The sequence below is a fragment of the Choristoneura fumiferana genome, chromosome 14 (genome assembly GCF_025370935.1).
Source record: "Choristoneura fumiferana chromosome 14, NRCan_CFum_1, whole genome shotgun sequence".
In the NCBI taxonomy this organism is placed as follows: Eukaryota; Metazoa; Arthropoda; class Insecta; order Lepidoptera; family Tortricidae; genus Choristoneura; species Choristoneura fumiferana.
Window position 1 is genome coordinate 4,317,233 of NC_133485.1, and position 18,905 is coordinate 4,336,137.

Below are 18,905 nucleotides of genomic sequence, written 5' to 3' on the forward strand. Positions count from 1 at the left end.
AAACTGAAGTAAACAAATAACTATTTAACCTCTCCTTCAGAGAAGTTACTTTTCTTCCCTGATGAGAGGGAACAAAGAGCAACTTTTCTGTTCAAGACTTTTCTAAGTGTGTTATTGCAAATGCCATTTTTTAAGTCGATAATTGTAAAGCACGCCATTTTCTATGCTGGTTGTTCTTTAATAATATTTAGATTTTTTTTCAAGTTTCTTAATGCTCGGTGTGAAAAGTTGTATGAGCCACTCGGGAGCAAAATTATTTTCATCTTGGGCGTTAACACTTGAATCCCTCATTACGCTCAGGATTCTATTGTAGAATCCTTCGCTACATTCTGGATTCAATGTATGCCCTCGCCGTAAGTACACCATTTTGCTCCCTTGTGACACAAATATCTATTATTTAGCAATAAAATTACACTGTATAAATTTAGGTACAAAATACACATATATCTATTGCATAGAAGTTAATACTCATCATGTGACTTTGCGACTTTTCGACGTCCTCGGCACTAGACTCTTCTGGGTCTGTATCGCGAGTCCTATAACACAGAAAAGAACATCCACTATTTTTGGACTCCACCTGTTTTTCATTGGATCAATCCAATGAGTGCAAATCTAAGTGTATACTCGCAAAATAGATTGTTAAATGTGATATAAATAAAAACATAATCTATTATAGTTACCTATTTTGTTAAAGTGTAGGCTTTTGGCTTGACTTGCGTTGGTCCCAAGTATCTATTGTGAGTGGGCAATAAACCACGACCAAGGTCGTGTCCATTGTACCGATGCAACTGGCTGCAGGTCACCTCTATGCTATAGTTAAGTACATACTAGCTTAATCTCTTGGTTTCGGCTCCGTTGTATTTCGAATTTCGCAAAAACTATCTTTATTCCTTATCTATACTTCGTTTTTTTAGCATTAGAAAAAGGTTTAACTATCTTGACGAGTCTTTTTATTGAAAAAGATTTTAAAAAACATGATTGTTACATATTTGCTGTGACTTATTTTTCAGTAAATAGACACGTCAAGATCCCTTACCTTCTTTCTATTGCTAAAAAAAAGGAAGTAAGTATAGGGCCATGGTACGGGGAACTGATAGCTTTTCATGTCGTTTTTTTTTTGGATTTGGCGTTGAGATATGTAGTCACCGTATGTCAAAACTTATGTTTATACTGTATCTTTTAAGTATATTCGGAGCCTACCTTCTTATTCTTTGCGAGTTGTTCATATATAATAAAAAAGGAAAAATATAAAATACTCAGATTCGTCAAATGAATTAAAATAAAACATGCAAATAATAAACTAATACATCCGCAATAAGCTTCCTTATCAAACATACGAAGAAAAAAAAAATATCAGATCAAATGCTGAAAAAGAAATATTTTCCCAGAATTGGTCTCAGCATGACAAACGCTTATTTGAAGCTACAAAATCATTCTAAAAACTAAATCTTATGAACAAGAATGTATATCTTGAGTAACAGCGTTCTAATCGCACGTCACTCCGTAGTTATCAGACGCGCAAAAAAAAAACATGAAAGCAAACCGTATAGCTGTCGTCAATCCGTTACAAGAAAAAATAAAAATAGCCATCACAAATCTCCGCAAAGGCAACGAACAAAACCTGTGAGAATCCAGTCGGACTTCCGAAGAAGGTACAAGCTTCCAAACTTCGGCGGTGTTCGGGCGCGCTCGGCCCCGTGAAAGGGAGGCGGTTAGGTTAGAGTGGGAGGGGAGAACTTGTTGCAAAACAGCCGGCCGCATTCCTCAGCCGCGAGCTGCCCAGTGACCTAAAGCTTAGGCTCAGGTACTTGAGGACCCTGACAATACCCGCGTGGTTATGAATACTGTCATAACCTAACGGGACAAATGACCAATAAAATTTGCGAGAGCGTTAGAATTCCCGCTTTAGGAAAATTGTTGCATACGTGAAACCAATGCCGATTTTGAGAAAACAAAAGGAAAGCTGTAGGCTACTTTCTTACTACATGGGTCTACTACATGGGGCTGTGTGTATGTACAGTCGAGTTCATAAACTTGTGAGCAAAAATTTGATCAAAAATATCTGAACACGCTTCTACGTTTTAACAATAGTCGTGTTCGGATATTTTTATCAAAATTTTGCTCAGAAGCTTATGAACTCGAAAGTACATACTTCTTCTTGCCAATGGCAATAATTCATTCCGAAAGGGCTGGTAGGTAGTATAAAAAGTGATACGTAAAAGAGCCCTTTGCGGCCTGTTTGCATAAACATTTTGATTTGTAATACTCGTACGTACACTAAAATATTTTTTTAAGTTCAAAGAGCTTCAGCAACTAAAATACAATACTTGTAGAAACCTACCTATAGGGTTCCTTAACTTCATTCATCACGTAACGCTCGTATTTCTAATACGCATTCTTACGAAAATACGTATTTTCTCTTAAATACCTTCTCGTGGACCTAGCCTTTGGATCTAATCTTTTTGTGTAAGCGCACAGCCACCTACATTAATATCTGCTACAGCGAAGCGTGCTAAAATATCTGGCAAGCCCTACCGGCCCTAGAAATAGAGTCGTATCAGATAGCACGCTTTGTTGCGGCACATATTGGAGCTGGTGATTGTACTCGGAAGACTTGGTACTCATTTATACCTTAGTGCCATCCACGAAGACGCGTGATTTTGTTAAAATAAGACATTAATGACATTGTAATAAGAACCACGGCACGCGTCATCGTGAATGACTCTACCTATAGCTTAGTACGTGCCACCTCTACTACAGGTAATTGCAAGGAAATATGTTGTTTCTCAAGCCCACTCAAGCACCCATTGCCCGCAGCGCAGCACCTTATTTGTCGCATGCGCTCGCGCAACACGCATTACGCGATTTGGATCATTTGGCAACGCAGAAAAACGCGCTGCAACTGGACCAAAACTGTATTAAAATAAGTACAGCTAACCTAGTTTGATATACATACGAAACTAATCCTTCTCTACGAAACCTACCTACCTATGTTTAACAAATAAATAAAATTTGAATTTTAAAGCGAGCTCCCAAAGTTACATAAATTGGAAAATGCACGGAAAATGGTGCTTCAACTAATTTTGGACGGTAGTTTGTCTTACACTATTCAATTTGAAGATTTGAAGATTCAATTTGAAAAAACTTTTTAACAAAAGAAATTAAACCGTCGAAAAAACTGAAAAGCAAAAATAATAAACCTTTTTCATTTCACCTTAATCTAGATCTCGGTACTAGTTTGAACTCGGTGTATCTATTAAGGTTAAATGAAAATGGTATATTATTTTTGCTTTTAAATTTTTTGACGGTTTAATTTTTTGGTTAAAAACTTTTTATTCTACACTTTTTTCCCACCTTTGGGGTAGTATTTTTTTCCAAATTTATATGGTAGCAACCTATACCCTATCCAATAAAAAAAAGAAATATCAAATCAGACTAGGTACTTTGTAAAAAGTTATGCCTGGTGATACATTACAATCAGTGTTTGAACAATCAATCATCCCCTGTTTTCCTACCCTTAGAGTTGGATTTTTTTTCCAAATTTATATGTGACCACCTTTGGAGTATACGCTTTACAATAAAAAAGAATTATCAAAATCGGACTACTCTGTAAAAAGTTATGCGTGGTCATACATAAAAAATCACAAAACTTATATACGCGTCGACTTGAGAACCGCCTCCGTTTTTTTTCTTTGGTTAAAAAGAAGATACATTTCACAACACCAAATTACGTGTATATGTATTATTATAGTTTTGAATTTATTATTTATAATAAATAAAATTGTATTCATGTTAAAGTAAATTGTTTGTATGGCATGTATTAAGCCTAAATTGTACTATTGTATTTGGAAGCCAAATTCAAATTCAAATCATTTATTCAGTAAATAGGCCATCGAGTAGAGTTCCTTTTCAGGAATTATTTAATATTACTTAATAAACTGAAAAAAATACTTTTCACTTCTCATGCTCGTAAAGTTGGTATTTTTGCTGGATCTTGGCGACATAAAATTACTTTTTATGCTCTAGTACATAAAGTAAAATATTCGTCTAAGACCAAGGTAATCAGGTGTCAACAGCCAAAAGCAAAAAAGTTTCTATATATTTTTTTAATAATTTTTATTTTATGTAAGTAAAACTAAAAATCAACCAAAATAAATCAATAAAACTAAAATTTATAATTGTTTGATTCCAATTGGGATGCACCAAAAAAGTAACCTATAGTTTTTATTTTATTTTTGGAAGGTAATTCAGTTTATCACATTTTTGGAATCTGATTTCTGAAAACGCTTCACAAAACCTATTTCTCCAAATGGTTTTCGATTTATTATATGTTGTCAAAAATTGGGTCATCCCAATTATACGAGGGTTTCAACCGAAGACGATTAATTGTTACGTATGAGATGTGTATAGCAATCCATAAAAAATAAAAAGTACCTAGCAAGTTAACTATAATTTCCACTGTTGCTATTTAATTTCCTCGCAATCGAAGTGAAAAGCAGAGTGTAAAACTCAAGCATTAAGCCCATTTTTCCCTCGACGCGACTATCCACCCTCGCCGTACCGGCTCGGGCGGCTATATGTACAATCTGCTATTGCTCACCGACAACTTTATGCCACAAAATAACGCCTGGTTTAATAAATGATCTAATATTGTAAATACCTATTTTATTAAATAAGGATTTAAAAAAAACTTAAAAATAATGTAAGTATGTTTCGAAGTATTAAATCGTAAATATTCTTCGCTAATATTGTGGCGTTTGGAATAAGGTTTTGTACATAAATAGGCCAGAAATACCCTGATCAACACGTTCCATTCATTTTTCCCAAATGAAACACGGTACGGTGTAAACATTAACACAACAGGCACAAAATTTGGCCCACTCTACATACAAAATTACCTATTACCTCATACATTTGTGGGCCAGATTTCTTGCCGCTCTGTATATATTATTATATGAATCGAACAAGCTAAGTATCTTCATTCATACATTACAAAACCATAGAAAAGCACACATCCAACGCTCGTTTATTTATATGACCCTATAATTCATAAAACGTGAGTAAATCTCCCGCTTTCGCAATCCAACTGTTTCTTAATAAAACCTACTTTGTACTGGATAACTTTGCCTAGTGAAATAGTAACTTATGGATATTGATAGGGTCATTGACACCATTCCGGGAGCTGGCTCTTGTCGGCGGAATGTGAACCCTGTGCCGCTCGTAACTGTACTCAAAGTTAAGCGCCGCCGCCGAAGAGGTTATGGGCTCGTCGGATGACCACTAAATACCTCATTTTACTAGTTTTTCATACTTGAAAATCGTGCGTAATTATAGTTTTTGTGTGTTGCTGGTTTTTTTTTTGATGAAATGAAACAGTTTATTTTGCTTTAGACATGGTATAATTTTGTCTTATAAATAGTGTTAATGTGCAACAATATCTTATTTTTTATAGTTAGCATTATTTTGAGCTAAAGAAGAATTATTATTTTTTTATTCGACTGGATGGAAAACGAGCAAGTGGGTCTCCTGATGGTAAGAGATCACCACCGCCCATAAATAGTTAATAGTTAGGTAACCTGCACAAAACTGCGAAGCAATTCATTGCCCCGCAGTGGGACGTATATAGGCTGGGATGGCGATGATAATGAGGATGACTGTAGTCAAAGAACCTGAATCTTGTACCAGGGTGGAACTTTTGTGCTACTAATGTCATGGTGATATTCTATTCATCTGTTATACGAAACTGAACCATTGTATTACTAAAGACATATTAACATCTCATACTTTTATCAAGGAAATCATAATGAAATTGGCTATTAAAAGGTTCCCTGGAACATGAATCAGTTTGTTCGATTGTACGTAATGTTAAAAGCACATTAGCAAAACCATCAAGACCCATTATGATAATCCAACAGATACTTCTAACACCAGTCAGCCTTGATGTACCTAATAAAGTGGATAAAATGGTAATATTGTAATCAAATCAATTCGTAATGAGCTGAATATGTTCGAAGCTGCGTAAATATGGTGGAATTATGTGCCATGTGAGATTACTATGTAAATTTGTAGAATAACTGTAGGCTATCTAGTTATCTGGGATTAGTTATTGGCAATGGAGTAACTCGTTTCATAAGTATCATCGTCGCCTTCACGGTAATAAGGCCCGTCGTTAATTACAGCCAGGGTTATAGAAGTAAACCTGAGAAGTTACGGCAAAATGCAGGATTTGTACTAAAACACAAGATATCATTTGTGATGAGGAAATTTCGTCCAGTGATGTACAAGCCCATATCTCCTTATAGTAGGATTATATTCTGCAAGTCTTTGACATCTTTGACGTATTACAATTTAAACATCTGCAAAAAGTTACTGAGGAAACTTTTATGAGGAATTCGGTTGTACTTTTACCCTGCGGCTGGCTAAAATTCTCTGGACTCATGTTCCTTGTATGGTGTCATTGTGATTGGACAAGATGAGTCCGCGGAAGAAGACACAGGGCAGACAGCAGACCGCGCTACGGACTACACACATGATATTCGATGATACGAGATCGGAACCGGAGCGGCAAGCATAAGCTTTAAGCAGTGATAGAAGCGGAAACAGGCCTACAGCTTTGATTGGATTGCAAATATGCCACCAAGATGATGATGATAGTGTCTTTAGAGACGTTTCTACCATTTGCTTTCATACTACGTATCACATTAGAGGCGGGCAATATCTAAAGTATTGGCGAAAATGATTGGCATTGACAAAATACTGCCATTGCGATACCAAACGCAGCATTGCAAACTGTTCAAGCTTTTGTGTTTCAAATATAAAATATGTAGATTTTCTCAATCATCATATGATGGTTTCACAATAACATTGTAACCCTCGCAGCGATGTTTGACGATGTCAAATCGGACACCATAATCAAGAACCAAACAGCCTGTGCCCTTAGTGTCAGTTTTCGGTTACAAAATACGTCTCGATCGCGTTCGCGTTAAAATCTAAATTTGTATGCAAACACAAACAGCGCCTCTAGCGGAACGTTTGCGATGTTCGTGTTTCCATACAAATGGAGATTTTAACGCGAACGCGATCGAGACGTATTTTGTAACCGAAAACTTACACTAAGGGTACTGTCTAGCATTTAGCCCCGATATCATAATTACTTACTTGCTAATAGGTGCGGCTCGATCCACACGGGCGGCTGCTCAGTAACCGCTTGATTACCATTCGTGGGCCCGTTAGACGCTGTCGTTTACGCTCCGTGTGTAAACGCTCTGTCTGTTATGGTACACGATGAAATGTTTATTGTAAAGTGTACCGAGAAGCCGTGGTGGCCTAGTGGTTTGACCTATCGCCTCTCAAGCAGAGGGTCGTGGGTTCGAACCCCGGCTCGCACCTCTGAGTTTTTCGAAATTCATGTGCGGAATTACATTTGAAACTTACCACGAGCTTTGCGGTGATGGAAAACATCGTGAGGAAACCTGCACAAACCTGCGAAGCGATTCAATGGTACGTGCGAAGATCCCAATCCGCACTGGGCCCGCGTGGGAACTATGGCCCAAGCCCTCTTGTTCTGAGAGGAGGCCTGTGCCCAGCAGTGGGACGTATATAGGCTGGGATGATGATGGGATGATGTACCGAGAATATGAGATCACAGTTAGAATATATAAAAATAACAGCAAGTTTATTTACTCTAGCGTCAATCTAAGACTTGAAATTAAGAGGCTTGTTTATTTTACAAGGAATAGGATTGTGCTAAGAAATTATCCTTGAGTTACTCCCGTTTTGATGGTGAAGTCAGTTTGCTAATAATTTACTATCAATAAATGTTAAAGAAACTTTGACAACGTCAAAATTAGACAAACTAAGTGATATAGAGTCTAGACAGAGTAATTTTTGTATGTGCCATAGATTGAATTTGGTTTTATAAAAATCCAGATCCAGTGGATCGAGAAACAAAAATTTTGTTAGTGCCGTAACTAACTAATTTCAGTGTTAACTGTTTTTTAAATAGGCAATTTTTGGTCCAAACCACAGACTTAACCGACATTGACATCTCAACTACAGTAATGTTTGTAATTATTTGAAATAATGACTTTCTGCCAAGTCTCAAGGTGTCTCAAGTGGTCTCAAGTGTCAAGGTGTCTTGCGGCGTATTCTTCGTGGCAATGGTGGTTTTCCGAAAGACCGATTTCCGGCTTGCTTTTGAATTTTACATATCATCTTATCCAATCGTGTTCTTCTTTTGTCGCCAGTGTCCCCGACGCGCGCGACAAACGGCGGCAGCGTGCACGCGTCTCCCGCGCGGGAGTTGTCGCGCGACACACCCGACTACCAATACGGGCGGTTCGACGCGAGCGCACTGCACATCGCACACGCGCTCAAACAGACCGAGCTGCAAAAAGCCTATCACAGGCCGAAGGAGAAACCGATTGATTGTTACTTGGTAAGTCTACTCGTATATTTACTACCATCCTTGTAAAGAGAACTAAGGAAATAATTTCACCGTTCCTAGGATCAATAAGATCAGTTGCAGTCTACTTAAGGGAGTCTAGTTTAAGTCCTGTTGTAAAAGATGCAAGAGTTTCGATAGTGATGGACGAATTAGATCTATATACGATAAATTAAACTGCTCATCAATAAAGCGTTCGTGTATGAAATGTAGATACATCAACATATTGGAACATTTACTTCTGCAAGTGCAACGTTCGAATATTCTAGCAAATTTTCGAGAACATAAAGTAAACCTGCAACTAATTGTCTACACGGAATTTATAGAGAGACAAGCTTTTTCCCGTGGCTTCGCCCGCGTATAATTCGGTTATCGCGCGCTGTTCCCTCGGGAACTGTGCATTTTTCTGGGATAAAAAGTAGCCTATGTATGTCATGCTCTGGCCCATAACCTATATCTATGGCAAAAATCACCTCGATCCGTCGCTCCATTTCGACGTGAAAGACGGACAAACATACAAACACACACACTTTCGCATTTTTAATATACTCAGCGGCAAAAAATTTGGTCCACCCTTCATACAAAATTACCGATTCTGCATACATTTGAGGGCCAGATTTTTTGCCGCTCAGTATATTAGGATATAGATTCGTATAAAAAGAAGATTGGTGTCAGTGTATTGTGTGGTATTGTTGTTTTCACAACGAGTCAAAATCTAAAGCCCGGTTTCTACTGCAAGCGGAGCGGACTCGTAATGACTTAGTTTAATGTACAACGATCGGCTGCATGAAAGTACTTACACCGAACCTCGATGAAGTTGGTCGATGTAAGTTAAACTAAGTCATTTATGAATCCTCTCCCCTCGCGGTGTAAATTGGGTTTTAAGATTGTCGATTGAATTCAAAACAAAACTTAATAACGCATTGCCCCATTAAAATTACGCTTAAGGCGCTAAACCAGCAATATCGCTATTACCTACTCGTTATCACAGTATTCGGTCCGCGATAATTTCACGTTGCGAATCGAATCGTTTCGTAAACTGCGGTTTGCTGACATTACCTACTATTTGACGATGCTTTTTACTTGTTTAATTACATCCAGCGAAGGACTTTTGAAAGGAACTGATACTAATCGCCGATTTGATGTTAATTTTATTTGTGATGTTGGTTCCCACGAATGTTCTGTGTGTCTACGTCTCTTGGATAAATAAATAAAATATATTGTTTTACAAAATCCGGGTGCATGTTTCTTCTTTTTAAGTTGACATTATGTCCCACAGTTACATTAACAACGTGTACCTATTTATATGCAAACATATTCCTTACTCGTAGAATAATTTCCGCTTTTAGAATATAAAGATCTTTACTATATACATTTTGTACTTATATTATTTTACCACTGATACATCAATTTGTGCTATAACTAACCTAACCTAACCTTGTCGAAAAGGTGCAACGTTTTCGTTTTCTTTTGGTTCCATCCTTTGAGCATCTTTTGAATAAAAAAACTATAATTATGTATGATGAATCTTCTCCACGTCTTGTCCTTGCGAATCTGGAAATATTTATTACATAATTGGTTTTGCATCAATCTTTTATGTAATGAAACGTCCCACGTCTTCTGTATTTAGGAGATTCGTTTTTCAGTCCAGTTAGAAGAAAGAAAAATAAAGCAGTTCGATACTTTGTCCTCATGGCCAGCGCGTGTGGTTATGATGGTGTATAATGGAGCCTATATAGTACTAAATATTTTATTATTCTTCTCCTACTATGCCTGCAATTAGACAGTGAAATTCTCGATCATCTTCTTTCACGGCGTATGAATGGGCCTTTCATCGCAGCGATAACGCCGGCATGTCATAACGCAGGCGCGCGGTATCGACTCCTCATCGCATTCCTGTCTCGTCGGCTAGAACGATCGCGTGCGCCGATGGAATGCACCGCGTAGATCTATAAGTCATGAGATCGGAGATGTAATGCGTAGCGGTTTTAGATAAAGTTTTATTTTTTAATAATGCTTACTGACTTTGATACATGTGTGAGATGAGAATATAATTCCAAAATGGTGTCGTCAACATCATCCCAGCGCAGCACAGCTGCTTGCCCCGTTAGTTCACACGCGGGCCAAGAGGTTTGAGATACATTGTCATTTCAAAGTTCAATATCTCAAAAACGACTGAATTGATTCTAAACTTATTCTAATAGCTAATAATGTGATGGCATAAGGAAACTCGCTTTCACGTTAAAAAAACTGCATCAAAATTGGTCCATCCGTTTGAGAGCTACGATGCCATATACGGACAGAGAGACAGAGATGGCGTCAAACTTATAATGACCCCTCTTTTCCTCGGGGTTAAAAAAGAACGACGGAAGCAAATTACATCCTTTAGCAGTCCTCTTTCCTAACGTGTTTTTTCTGTGTCGAATATGTGTAAAATGTCTCTCTCTCTCTCTCTCTCTCTCTATCTCATTTCAAAAATGAAGCTAAGCGCTTTGTATGTATACGAGTACCTAGTAGATAGATAAAGAGTAGATATTATTGACCTACTCCAAGCTAAGCAAACTACTATAGGTACTAGACGTACTAGACAACGGATAAACATACTTATACAAGGTGTTAATTAAATAACTGAAAACCAGAAAGTAGTTTGCTCAGAATCGAGAGTAGAATCGATTACACTATGTTTTAAATTAGGTTGTGTTTGTGTTCAATCCCTTTTTTATTGTGCCCAGTCTAAGTGGCTGTTTCACCATCCATTGATTAGCGTTAACCGACGGTTAAATGTGATGCCGTCTCCGTCTATTCGAACAAAAGAAATAGAGACGGCATCACACCTAACCGCCAGTTAACACTAATCAATGGATGGTGAAACAGCCCCTTAGTATTTTGATAATCTGGCCGAAGCGATTTTCTTCTAAAAACGTCAAAGCGCAACTGACAAATACAAATCATGAGTGTACATAGAGTTAGAAACGAAGTAGAGTTACTGACTTAACAAAACACACGAATATCTTTTAAAATAATAAAGGTATTAAAAAAATGCAACCAACTAACTTAAAATGAAAAAATATTTTTGAGGTGTCTGGGGTTTTCATTTATTTAATTAACACCTTGTATAGATAAATACATGCTTAAATACATATTAAATGTATATGTATGTACGAGTACGTAATCCTTAATATCCCGCGATCGCCTCTGCCCAACGCCGCTTGCGCACATTGCTCGCAAATCTCGAGCCTTCATCGCGCTAGAAATCTTGCGTGTGCCCAGATACGAAGATAATCCGTAAACAAATGAAAACGCGTGCGCCGGCGCGGCCGCGCGAAGAAATAGCTATTCAATTATGTATTACATTTATCTGATTTATTTATGTTTCTACTAGCTATTGCCTCCGATGATAACTATGCGATTCCCGGGATAAAACTATCCCATGTTCTTCCCAGAGACAGAGACTCAAGATATCTCCAAAATTGTATCTATCTAAATCGCTTCAGCGGATTAAGCATAAAGAGGTAACAGATAAACAGAAAGATAGAGTTACATATACATATAGTCAGGAAGTTAGTTTGTCAAATACATCAAGCTCTTGTTTGTCGGAATGAGCGATGCTTATCGTGGAGCACAAGTTCTACCTATTTAGGGAATAAGTTCTCTTGTTATAGAAACTGTGTAAGATGTAATCTAGGTACTTTTTTCGATAAAGGTATATAGTAGTATATATATTATTATTATAGTACGTAAGGCTACGACACACCACCACCCGTTCCATTTCACCATATGCATTACGAGAAGCATAAATTGCTTAGAAACTGTGTTAAAAAATTTAAATTAAACCTGTGAAATACTATGTTATTGAGTAGTACCTAATTCGAGTAGCCAACTGTGGTCTTCACTTGTCTTTATCATTAGTTAAACTTCATCAAATGATGATGTTCAAGAGCAAATGCACGAGTCACTACTAAACAAACATATCCAAATTACCGTAGGTGTTGTGCCTATGGGACTTAATTAGAGGTATTCCTATACAAACGAATTAAGTCGCTAAAAAAACAAGCTAACATTCATTATCAATATATGACACGTCATTGAAACGTTAGATATAAGGAATGATCCGTCTGAACGCCATCTGATCAATCAAATCGCGAGCCAACCAATCCCTATTTTGTTTCTGAATTTTAACCAATCAACAAGAACGCCTATTTTGCAACCATTTTTTTTTAATTGATTCATGTTTGTTCATAATTCGTTTTGGTTTTAGGTATGTCCACTTTTTGTGTGGAATTTGTTCGCTTCCTAACTTATTATTTATTCGTAGCATCCATCTGCTAAAATGAAACTTATTAATACATTGGTGTAGTGCCTTAATATAATTATAAAACTAACACATTAAACATATTGATATTGACCTGAAATCAAAGGCATTTAGCATAACACCTTATGATAATCATGACATATTTGAGACCGCTTGATAACCAGTCTTTAGAATTACCATTACCGAGCTATAAATGATCATGTCATCATTTATATTATCAAGTTTTAATACTTTAATCATCTGTCTATTGATGCATTTTATGATGATTGCGTGTCTAATTGTTTCCCGGCAAAAAAGCGTTAGTTTTGCGTCATTGCTCATTTTTTAAGTCACTCGATAAAGGTTATATATTAAACGTTTATAAACCTACTTTATTTCAGAAAATTCCAATTTAGAATAACACAGCGGAATGTGTAAGTTTTGCAGTGTAAATCGGTTTTATTATTATCATTAGGGTTCCATCCCTCAAAAGAACCCTATAGGAACACTTTGCTGCCTGTCTCTCTGTTCGTCCTCAAGACCCTTTTTTCCCCCTCTCCTTGCTACTTACCCCTTGAAGCAGTAAGAAAATCAAACTTCTAAGTCAAAGCAATCAAAAGATAGAGTCGTTAAAACAGGTGTTTGGATACAAATTGCCTTTCGTATCTGTTTTTCTAACTTTTATTTTAGATATACCTATGTCTTACATATCAAACAACGGGAAAATAAACTAAGATAGATACATAAACCAATGCACATTTACTTTGAAATTATTTTCTTTTTGCTTCTTGAATTAAACATGGAATGGAACTACCATTTGCCGTTACCTATATCCAACAACCGCATTAATATAACATCTGCAGAAGTCTTGCATAATGACCAACAACTCCACATAAGGCATTTACCTCGAGCTACATCGAAGACGGACATTTCTATCGACTGTCGTACATTACGCAGTCACTATGCACTTTTATGGCACTCGACGAATTGAGGCAGCAATGTATTCGGTCCATATACCGGCTTCCGCATAGAAATGAGCCGTTAGATGTCATTAGTTTGTGGGAAGATATTCTGTTGTGTAACTTTATAAGGGTGTCAGTCAACTGACGAGAAAACGGGCTGATTTCTGTACTGTAGATCTCAGTAGTATGAGTAGGTACGTACCTCAAGGATGAAAACAAATAAACCAACAGATTCAATTATGTAAGTACATGAACTGCGCAAAAATAGTCAATGCCTTTGAATGATGCGGATCTTAATTATTTTTGTCATAAGTGGTAACAAAGATATTTACGAATTTTTCACAAATGCTGTAGATTTTGCTAAGGCAACGTGTAAATAATCAGTTTTCAGTCAATTGCTGTATTTTTAGACTTTTGTACCTCAAAAGTAATAAACAAAAACTGTCCTAGAACATGGCTAATCATCGTAGCAATGGCTTCTGAAGATCGCACGCTGTCGAAGCTTCCCATGTGTACAGGAAAGGGGAACCTTATATGGGACCCTGGAAAAACATAATAGCAGCTTAATAGCGCTTATCAAGTAACTATGTCAATTGCTTGTGTAGGTATAGAAGTAGCCATTGCCCGCGACTTTGCGCAACTTCGCGACTTCGCTCGCGTCACAGAATAACTAATAGTACTAGCCTTTTTAATTACGACAGTTCCCTTTTGGGAATTACCTAAAATCACATCGTGGTCTTCATTTACGTCCAAGATAAAGTTTTAAAAATGTAATGTCTAGCTAGATTTAGCGGTTAGGAATTTGGGATTTTACATAGATCCCGTGGCAATATCGGCATAAGAAATAAATGATGGAAATAAATGGCCGACTTCAAATTTAGGATGAGTGGACATTTAATAGGCAACCATGCTCAATCTTAGTCCACAACTTCACTTACCATCAGGCGTGATTGTGGTCAAACGTAAGCCTATTTCTGTGTAAAAAAGTTTTTGGTAAAAAAACATTTTTAATACAAATTGTACTTTTGGTTGACTGTACTTGTAGTGTCACCCAAACTATATTTGCATACCAAATTTCAAGTCGATGCCATTAACCGTTGAAGAGTTCCGTCCTGTGGAAACGATCCCGGCCGGACTAGCAGGATGTCACTACCAGATTATTCTACTGTCACGTAATTTACATAAGTATACCAAATTTCAAGTCAATCCAACTACTGGAAGTTGGTCGAACTGAACTTGCAAGATTTGATTACAAACAGGCAGACAGACAGACATCGGGACAGGTGAAAGGAAATAAAAGCTCGTAAAAAGCGACGAAAAAATATGAAATTACGACAAAGTCTAGGGGTTTTTTGAAAGAAACCAGGCTTTTTCTCCAGATTTATGATCTGGTAACCCTGAAGTGAGGAAGGTAAAAATTGCAGTTTACAAGTAATAGGTATCATTTTGGAATGTAAACAATGTTAAACAGGTGATATCATTAGAAAATTTACGTCCGGTTTTCACTGAACAGGCGCCAGGGGACGTGCACCGCGCATGCGTGACTTGTATTATTCAACACTATACTAAGAACAGGATAATACACTATATTGCGTTGGAATCTGCTTAGGTCAAGTTGGTGTTATTGGAATGGATTCAAAGGCTGTCTTGGAGCTGGTTCCCACTTGTCGGATGTCGGGCCCGGATTTTAATCGGATGTTTCAGTGCCAGAATATTTTATATGAAGCCCGACACGATTTTGTATAGAAATTACCGACATCCGACACGAAACGGATCCAATACCCGACAAGTGGGAAGGGCTCTAATGTTGCTGGACCATGAATTTAAGATACCTGAACGACAACTTCGCTTTCATCGTCTCAAAACAAAAGAAAGTAAAATCACAATAAATAAAAATATTGATTGAGTCACGTAGTTGAATTAAAAGACCGTTACTTTTGCGATCGTAAATTAACGCGCGATGAATGGTTAATGACGTGGAGACAATGACACTGACGTGGAACTGACAGGAACGTTCGGGGAATACTTTCCATGCCGTTGTATCAGAGACGTGAGTACCTATTTGTTGAGTTAGGTCTTCAATCAATTCGAAGTGGCGTGCCAAATGTGCCAAGTGTGACATTGCTGGGAAAAAGAAGACCAAATACGCAACGCAAAAAGAGGGGTGGAATAAATTTGACGGCAATGTCTCCCTGTCTGTTTGTCTGTGGCATCGTAGCTCTCAAAAATATGGACTGGTTTCAATGCGTTTTTTTACGTGAAAGCGAGTTTCCTTGCGATAGTTCGTAGCTGTTTTTATAAGTTGGTTTAGCCGTCGCTTAGACATTAAACTTTTAAATGACAATGTTGGGGGTTTTTCAACTCTTGTAAGTTGGCCTATCAACCAATTTGATTCCAAAGCCAGCATAGAACCGTGTCCTAATGACATTTAACGTCATTCGATACACATTGTGATAGACAAATAAAATTATATTTACTATGATAAAGTTCCATGAATCAAGTTGGTTGACTGTACAATAAAGAGTTTACATACGTGATACAATAAGACTGTCAAATTGCCATCCATCATTAAACAGTCTCATCATAACCCAGCGTTATTTGGACCTTTATTTACATACTTGCGCAAGATATACATGCTTTCGATATAACAGCCCTGTTTCGACCAAGTCCGCTGATTAAAGCTTTATATCGGCCGCAGCACAATGGCCCATACAATGTTATACAACAAGAGTCGCACCACCATTGTAGTTCTGCGATAGCGGTATCTCCTTCTAACATCTTGCCGATGAAGGTGACGCAATGGTGTGTACTAGTGTTGGTGTGATGTAATTGTGGCGAGAATCATGTGAAATGAGAGGTGTTTTTGAGCCGTTTTTATATGCATGTACGGTGCCTAACCAAAGTATGGTATCATCAGCCAAATATGTGGTCTACCACTCTAAAGTTGATAATCGTTTGCATGTCATAAAACAATAACGCCAATAGACGTGTCTGTCAACTTGAAAGTTCGACTTTAGCAACATATTCATTGGATAGGAACTTGTTTAAAAATTGATAGACCACTTATTTGGCTGATGGTACACTAGCTGTTGCCTGCGACTTTCTCTGCGAGTAGTTCATTGGTCGCTATCCCCTCTTTGGAATTTATTGTCCCGGAAAAACACAATCTTAGCATCCTTTCCACGGACTTAAACTATCTCCATACCAAATTTTTGCATTATTAATATCCTGTCTCATTTGTTTGTCGTTTAATTCGTATTCCATCTCAATAATCGTCACTCTATTTTTTTATCCTGTTCGTTAGGTATTCATCACTATCTTTTTAATCAAATTCTGTAACTTCTCTCTCTCCCTTTTATGATGCCCAAATTTCATTCGAATCAGTTCAGTTCAGACATTATGCATAATTGAGTATCAAATTCTTCTCAATCATTTTCATTCGCTTTTATCCTTAAATTTGGTATGGAGATAATTTGAGACCCTAAGAAGGACACATATGATAGTATGTATCCCAGAAAATTGTATAGTTTTAGCGGGCGAACGAATTCTTCGCTAACGCAATCACGGGTAACAGCTAATGTTCAATATTAGTACAATTAATGACAGTTTTAACTGGCATCTCTGAGTGTGGCAGGTAGCGCGACGAGTGCATCGTAAAGTGCGCGGGCGCAAGGCCGCCGCCCACGTCCATTCATAACTCGCTCACTGCACCGGATCGCATTGGACGACTTCGGTAATGTCACTGACTCTGACATAATAGAGATTGGGAGGCACTAAGTAATTTCAAATTTCGGTTTCAGCTGTAACGAGTTTCAGCGTTAAATTGGAGTTTAAATTGAGTTCTGGTTTCGATTAAAAGATTGCCCAAACTAGAAATGCAACTTTGACTCGGTTCTTTTGTGAGGCTTTCAAGAGCGGTTGGCTTCGTGGAGTGGTTCCATCACCTCCGCTTCTGCTAATTTGTCGAAGTGTGCTAATTCACGTTTTGAACAGAATACATACTTGTTAGAGGTACGCATTATATTATACCAAAAATTTACAATATTTATCTGAAATATCAACTCTAAACACGTAAATCCACACTAACATACAAACTACATTATTAGGTAGTCCTCGATTAGGTTTTCTTTTCAGTTTTGGTTGCAGATGCGATACTAGTTTTGGTCGGACACTATTCATGCATGTGTTCTCTAACAGTTTTGTGAAAACGCGAAAATTATTTCCAAAAAAAAGTTGAAGAAATCAGTTGGAAACAGACTGAGACTCAATAGCTATTAGATGAATGCGCCTTTGGGACAATAAGTAGTTATGACAAAAGAACGGTATCCCACTAAACAATGTGTAGGCTCAGATTCATTGTGTCCGGCCGCTTCACTTCAAACGGAGTCATGAGCGTTACGTGCACTTTATTTCGCTAATAAATCTTCATTATAACTATAATTAACTGAAGTAGGTCTTATCTTACAATCGGATAAGAGAGACGTCAGTTGCGCTTTGAGTTCAACTTTGAAACTCGCTAGCTACTTGTTTCGTAAGATTTGGCACGTATATACCCTCTTCACTTTCTGAGTTGGTAAAAATATGGTATGGTCGACCAAGAAAGTGCTTCACCAATTTTAATGACAGTACCTACTTCAGAAATAAAACAATTAAGCTGACTGTCATTGTCTGAGTGAAAATAGGCTTTGACGTTTTAAGCGCTACAAATGACATTAAACTTCAGGGTGGTAAACCAATTTCTTGGTCGACTATAATTATGTATCGTCCGTGCCGTGCTAGGTTCTAGAGTGAGACGGACCAATCCGTAAAAGACGACTAAAAGGAACCACATGTGAGAGTGGGCTCTGTGTGTATGGAAGGCTAGGTGGGAAACCATGAAAGGCCACTACTGGCATAGTAAAAGAGAACAAGTAGGTCCACTCCGACCCTTTAGGAGACTTAACTGCCTACTCCGGCGCGGACGCTTAGGGTTGTCGACGTCTATTTAAGATTAAGTACCTACCGGCAAATAATTTTAGTACGAAAGTTAACTTAAAATTGTCTAATTTGTGTCTAGAGAAACCAGACAGATTCTATGCCGTTATATTATTATTATACTTAATTTAAAAATGTTATTTATCAATTCGCCGGAACGGTGATGGCGACTGTACACATACTACTCATGTTTACCTACACATAATACTATAACTATATTATTTATAGGTTTTAC

At 37.5% G+C, this 18,905-nt stretch overlaps 2 protein-coding genes across 2 annotated transcripts in view; both read left to right on the forward strand.

The window, feature by feature from the left end:
* The window catches only part of Hil (peptidase hillarin), a 63,495-nt gene that overhangs the window by 17,025 nt on the left and 27,565 nt on the right, over positions 1–18,905 (forward strand). Inside the window, exon 4 of the mRNA XM_074097199.1 lies at positions 8,247–8,437. Within this exon, the coding sequence (XP_073953300.1) occupies positions 8,247–8,437 (191 nt within the window). The remainder of the gene's footprint in view (positions 1–8,246; positions 8,438–18,905) is intronic.
* ND-15 (NADH dehydrogenase (ubiquinone) 15 kDa subunit) overlaps positions 18,355–18,905 on the forward strand; it is a 110,861-nt gene continuing 110,310 nt past the window's right edge. The window contains exon 1 of the mRNA XM_074097202.1: positions 18,355–18,365. The gene's annotated coding sequence lies outside the window, so the exon portion shown is untranslated. The remainder of the gene's footprint in view (positions 18,366–18,905) is intronic.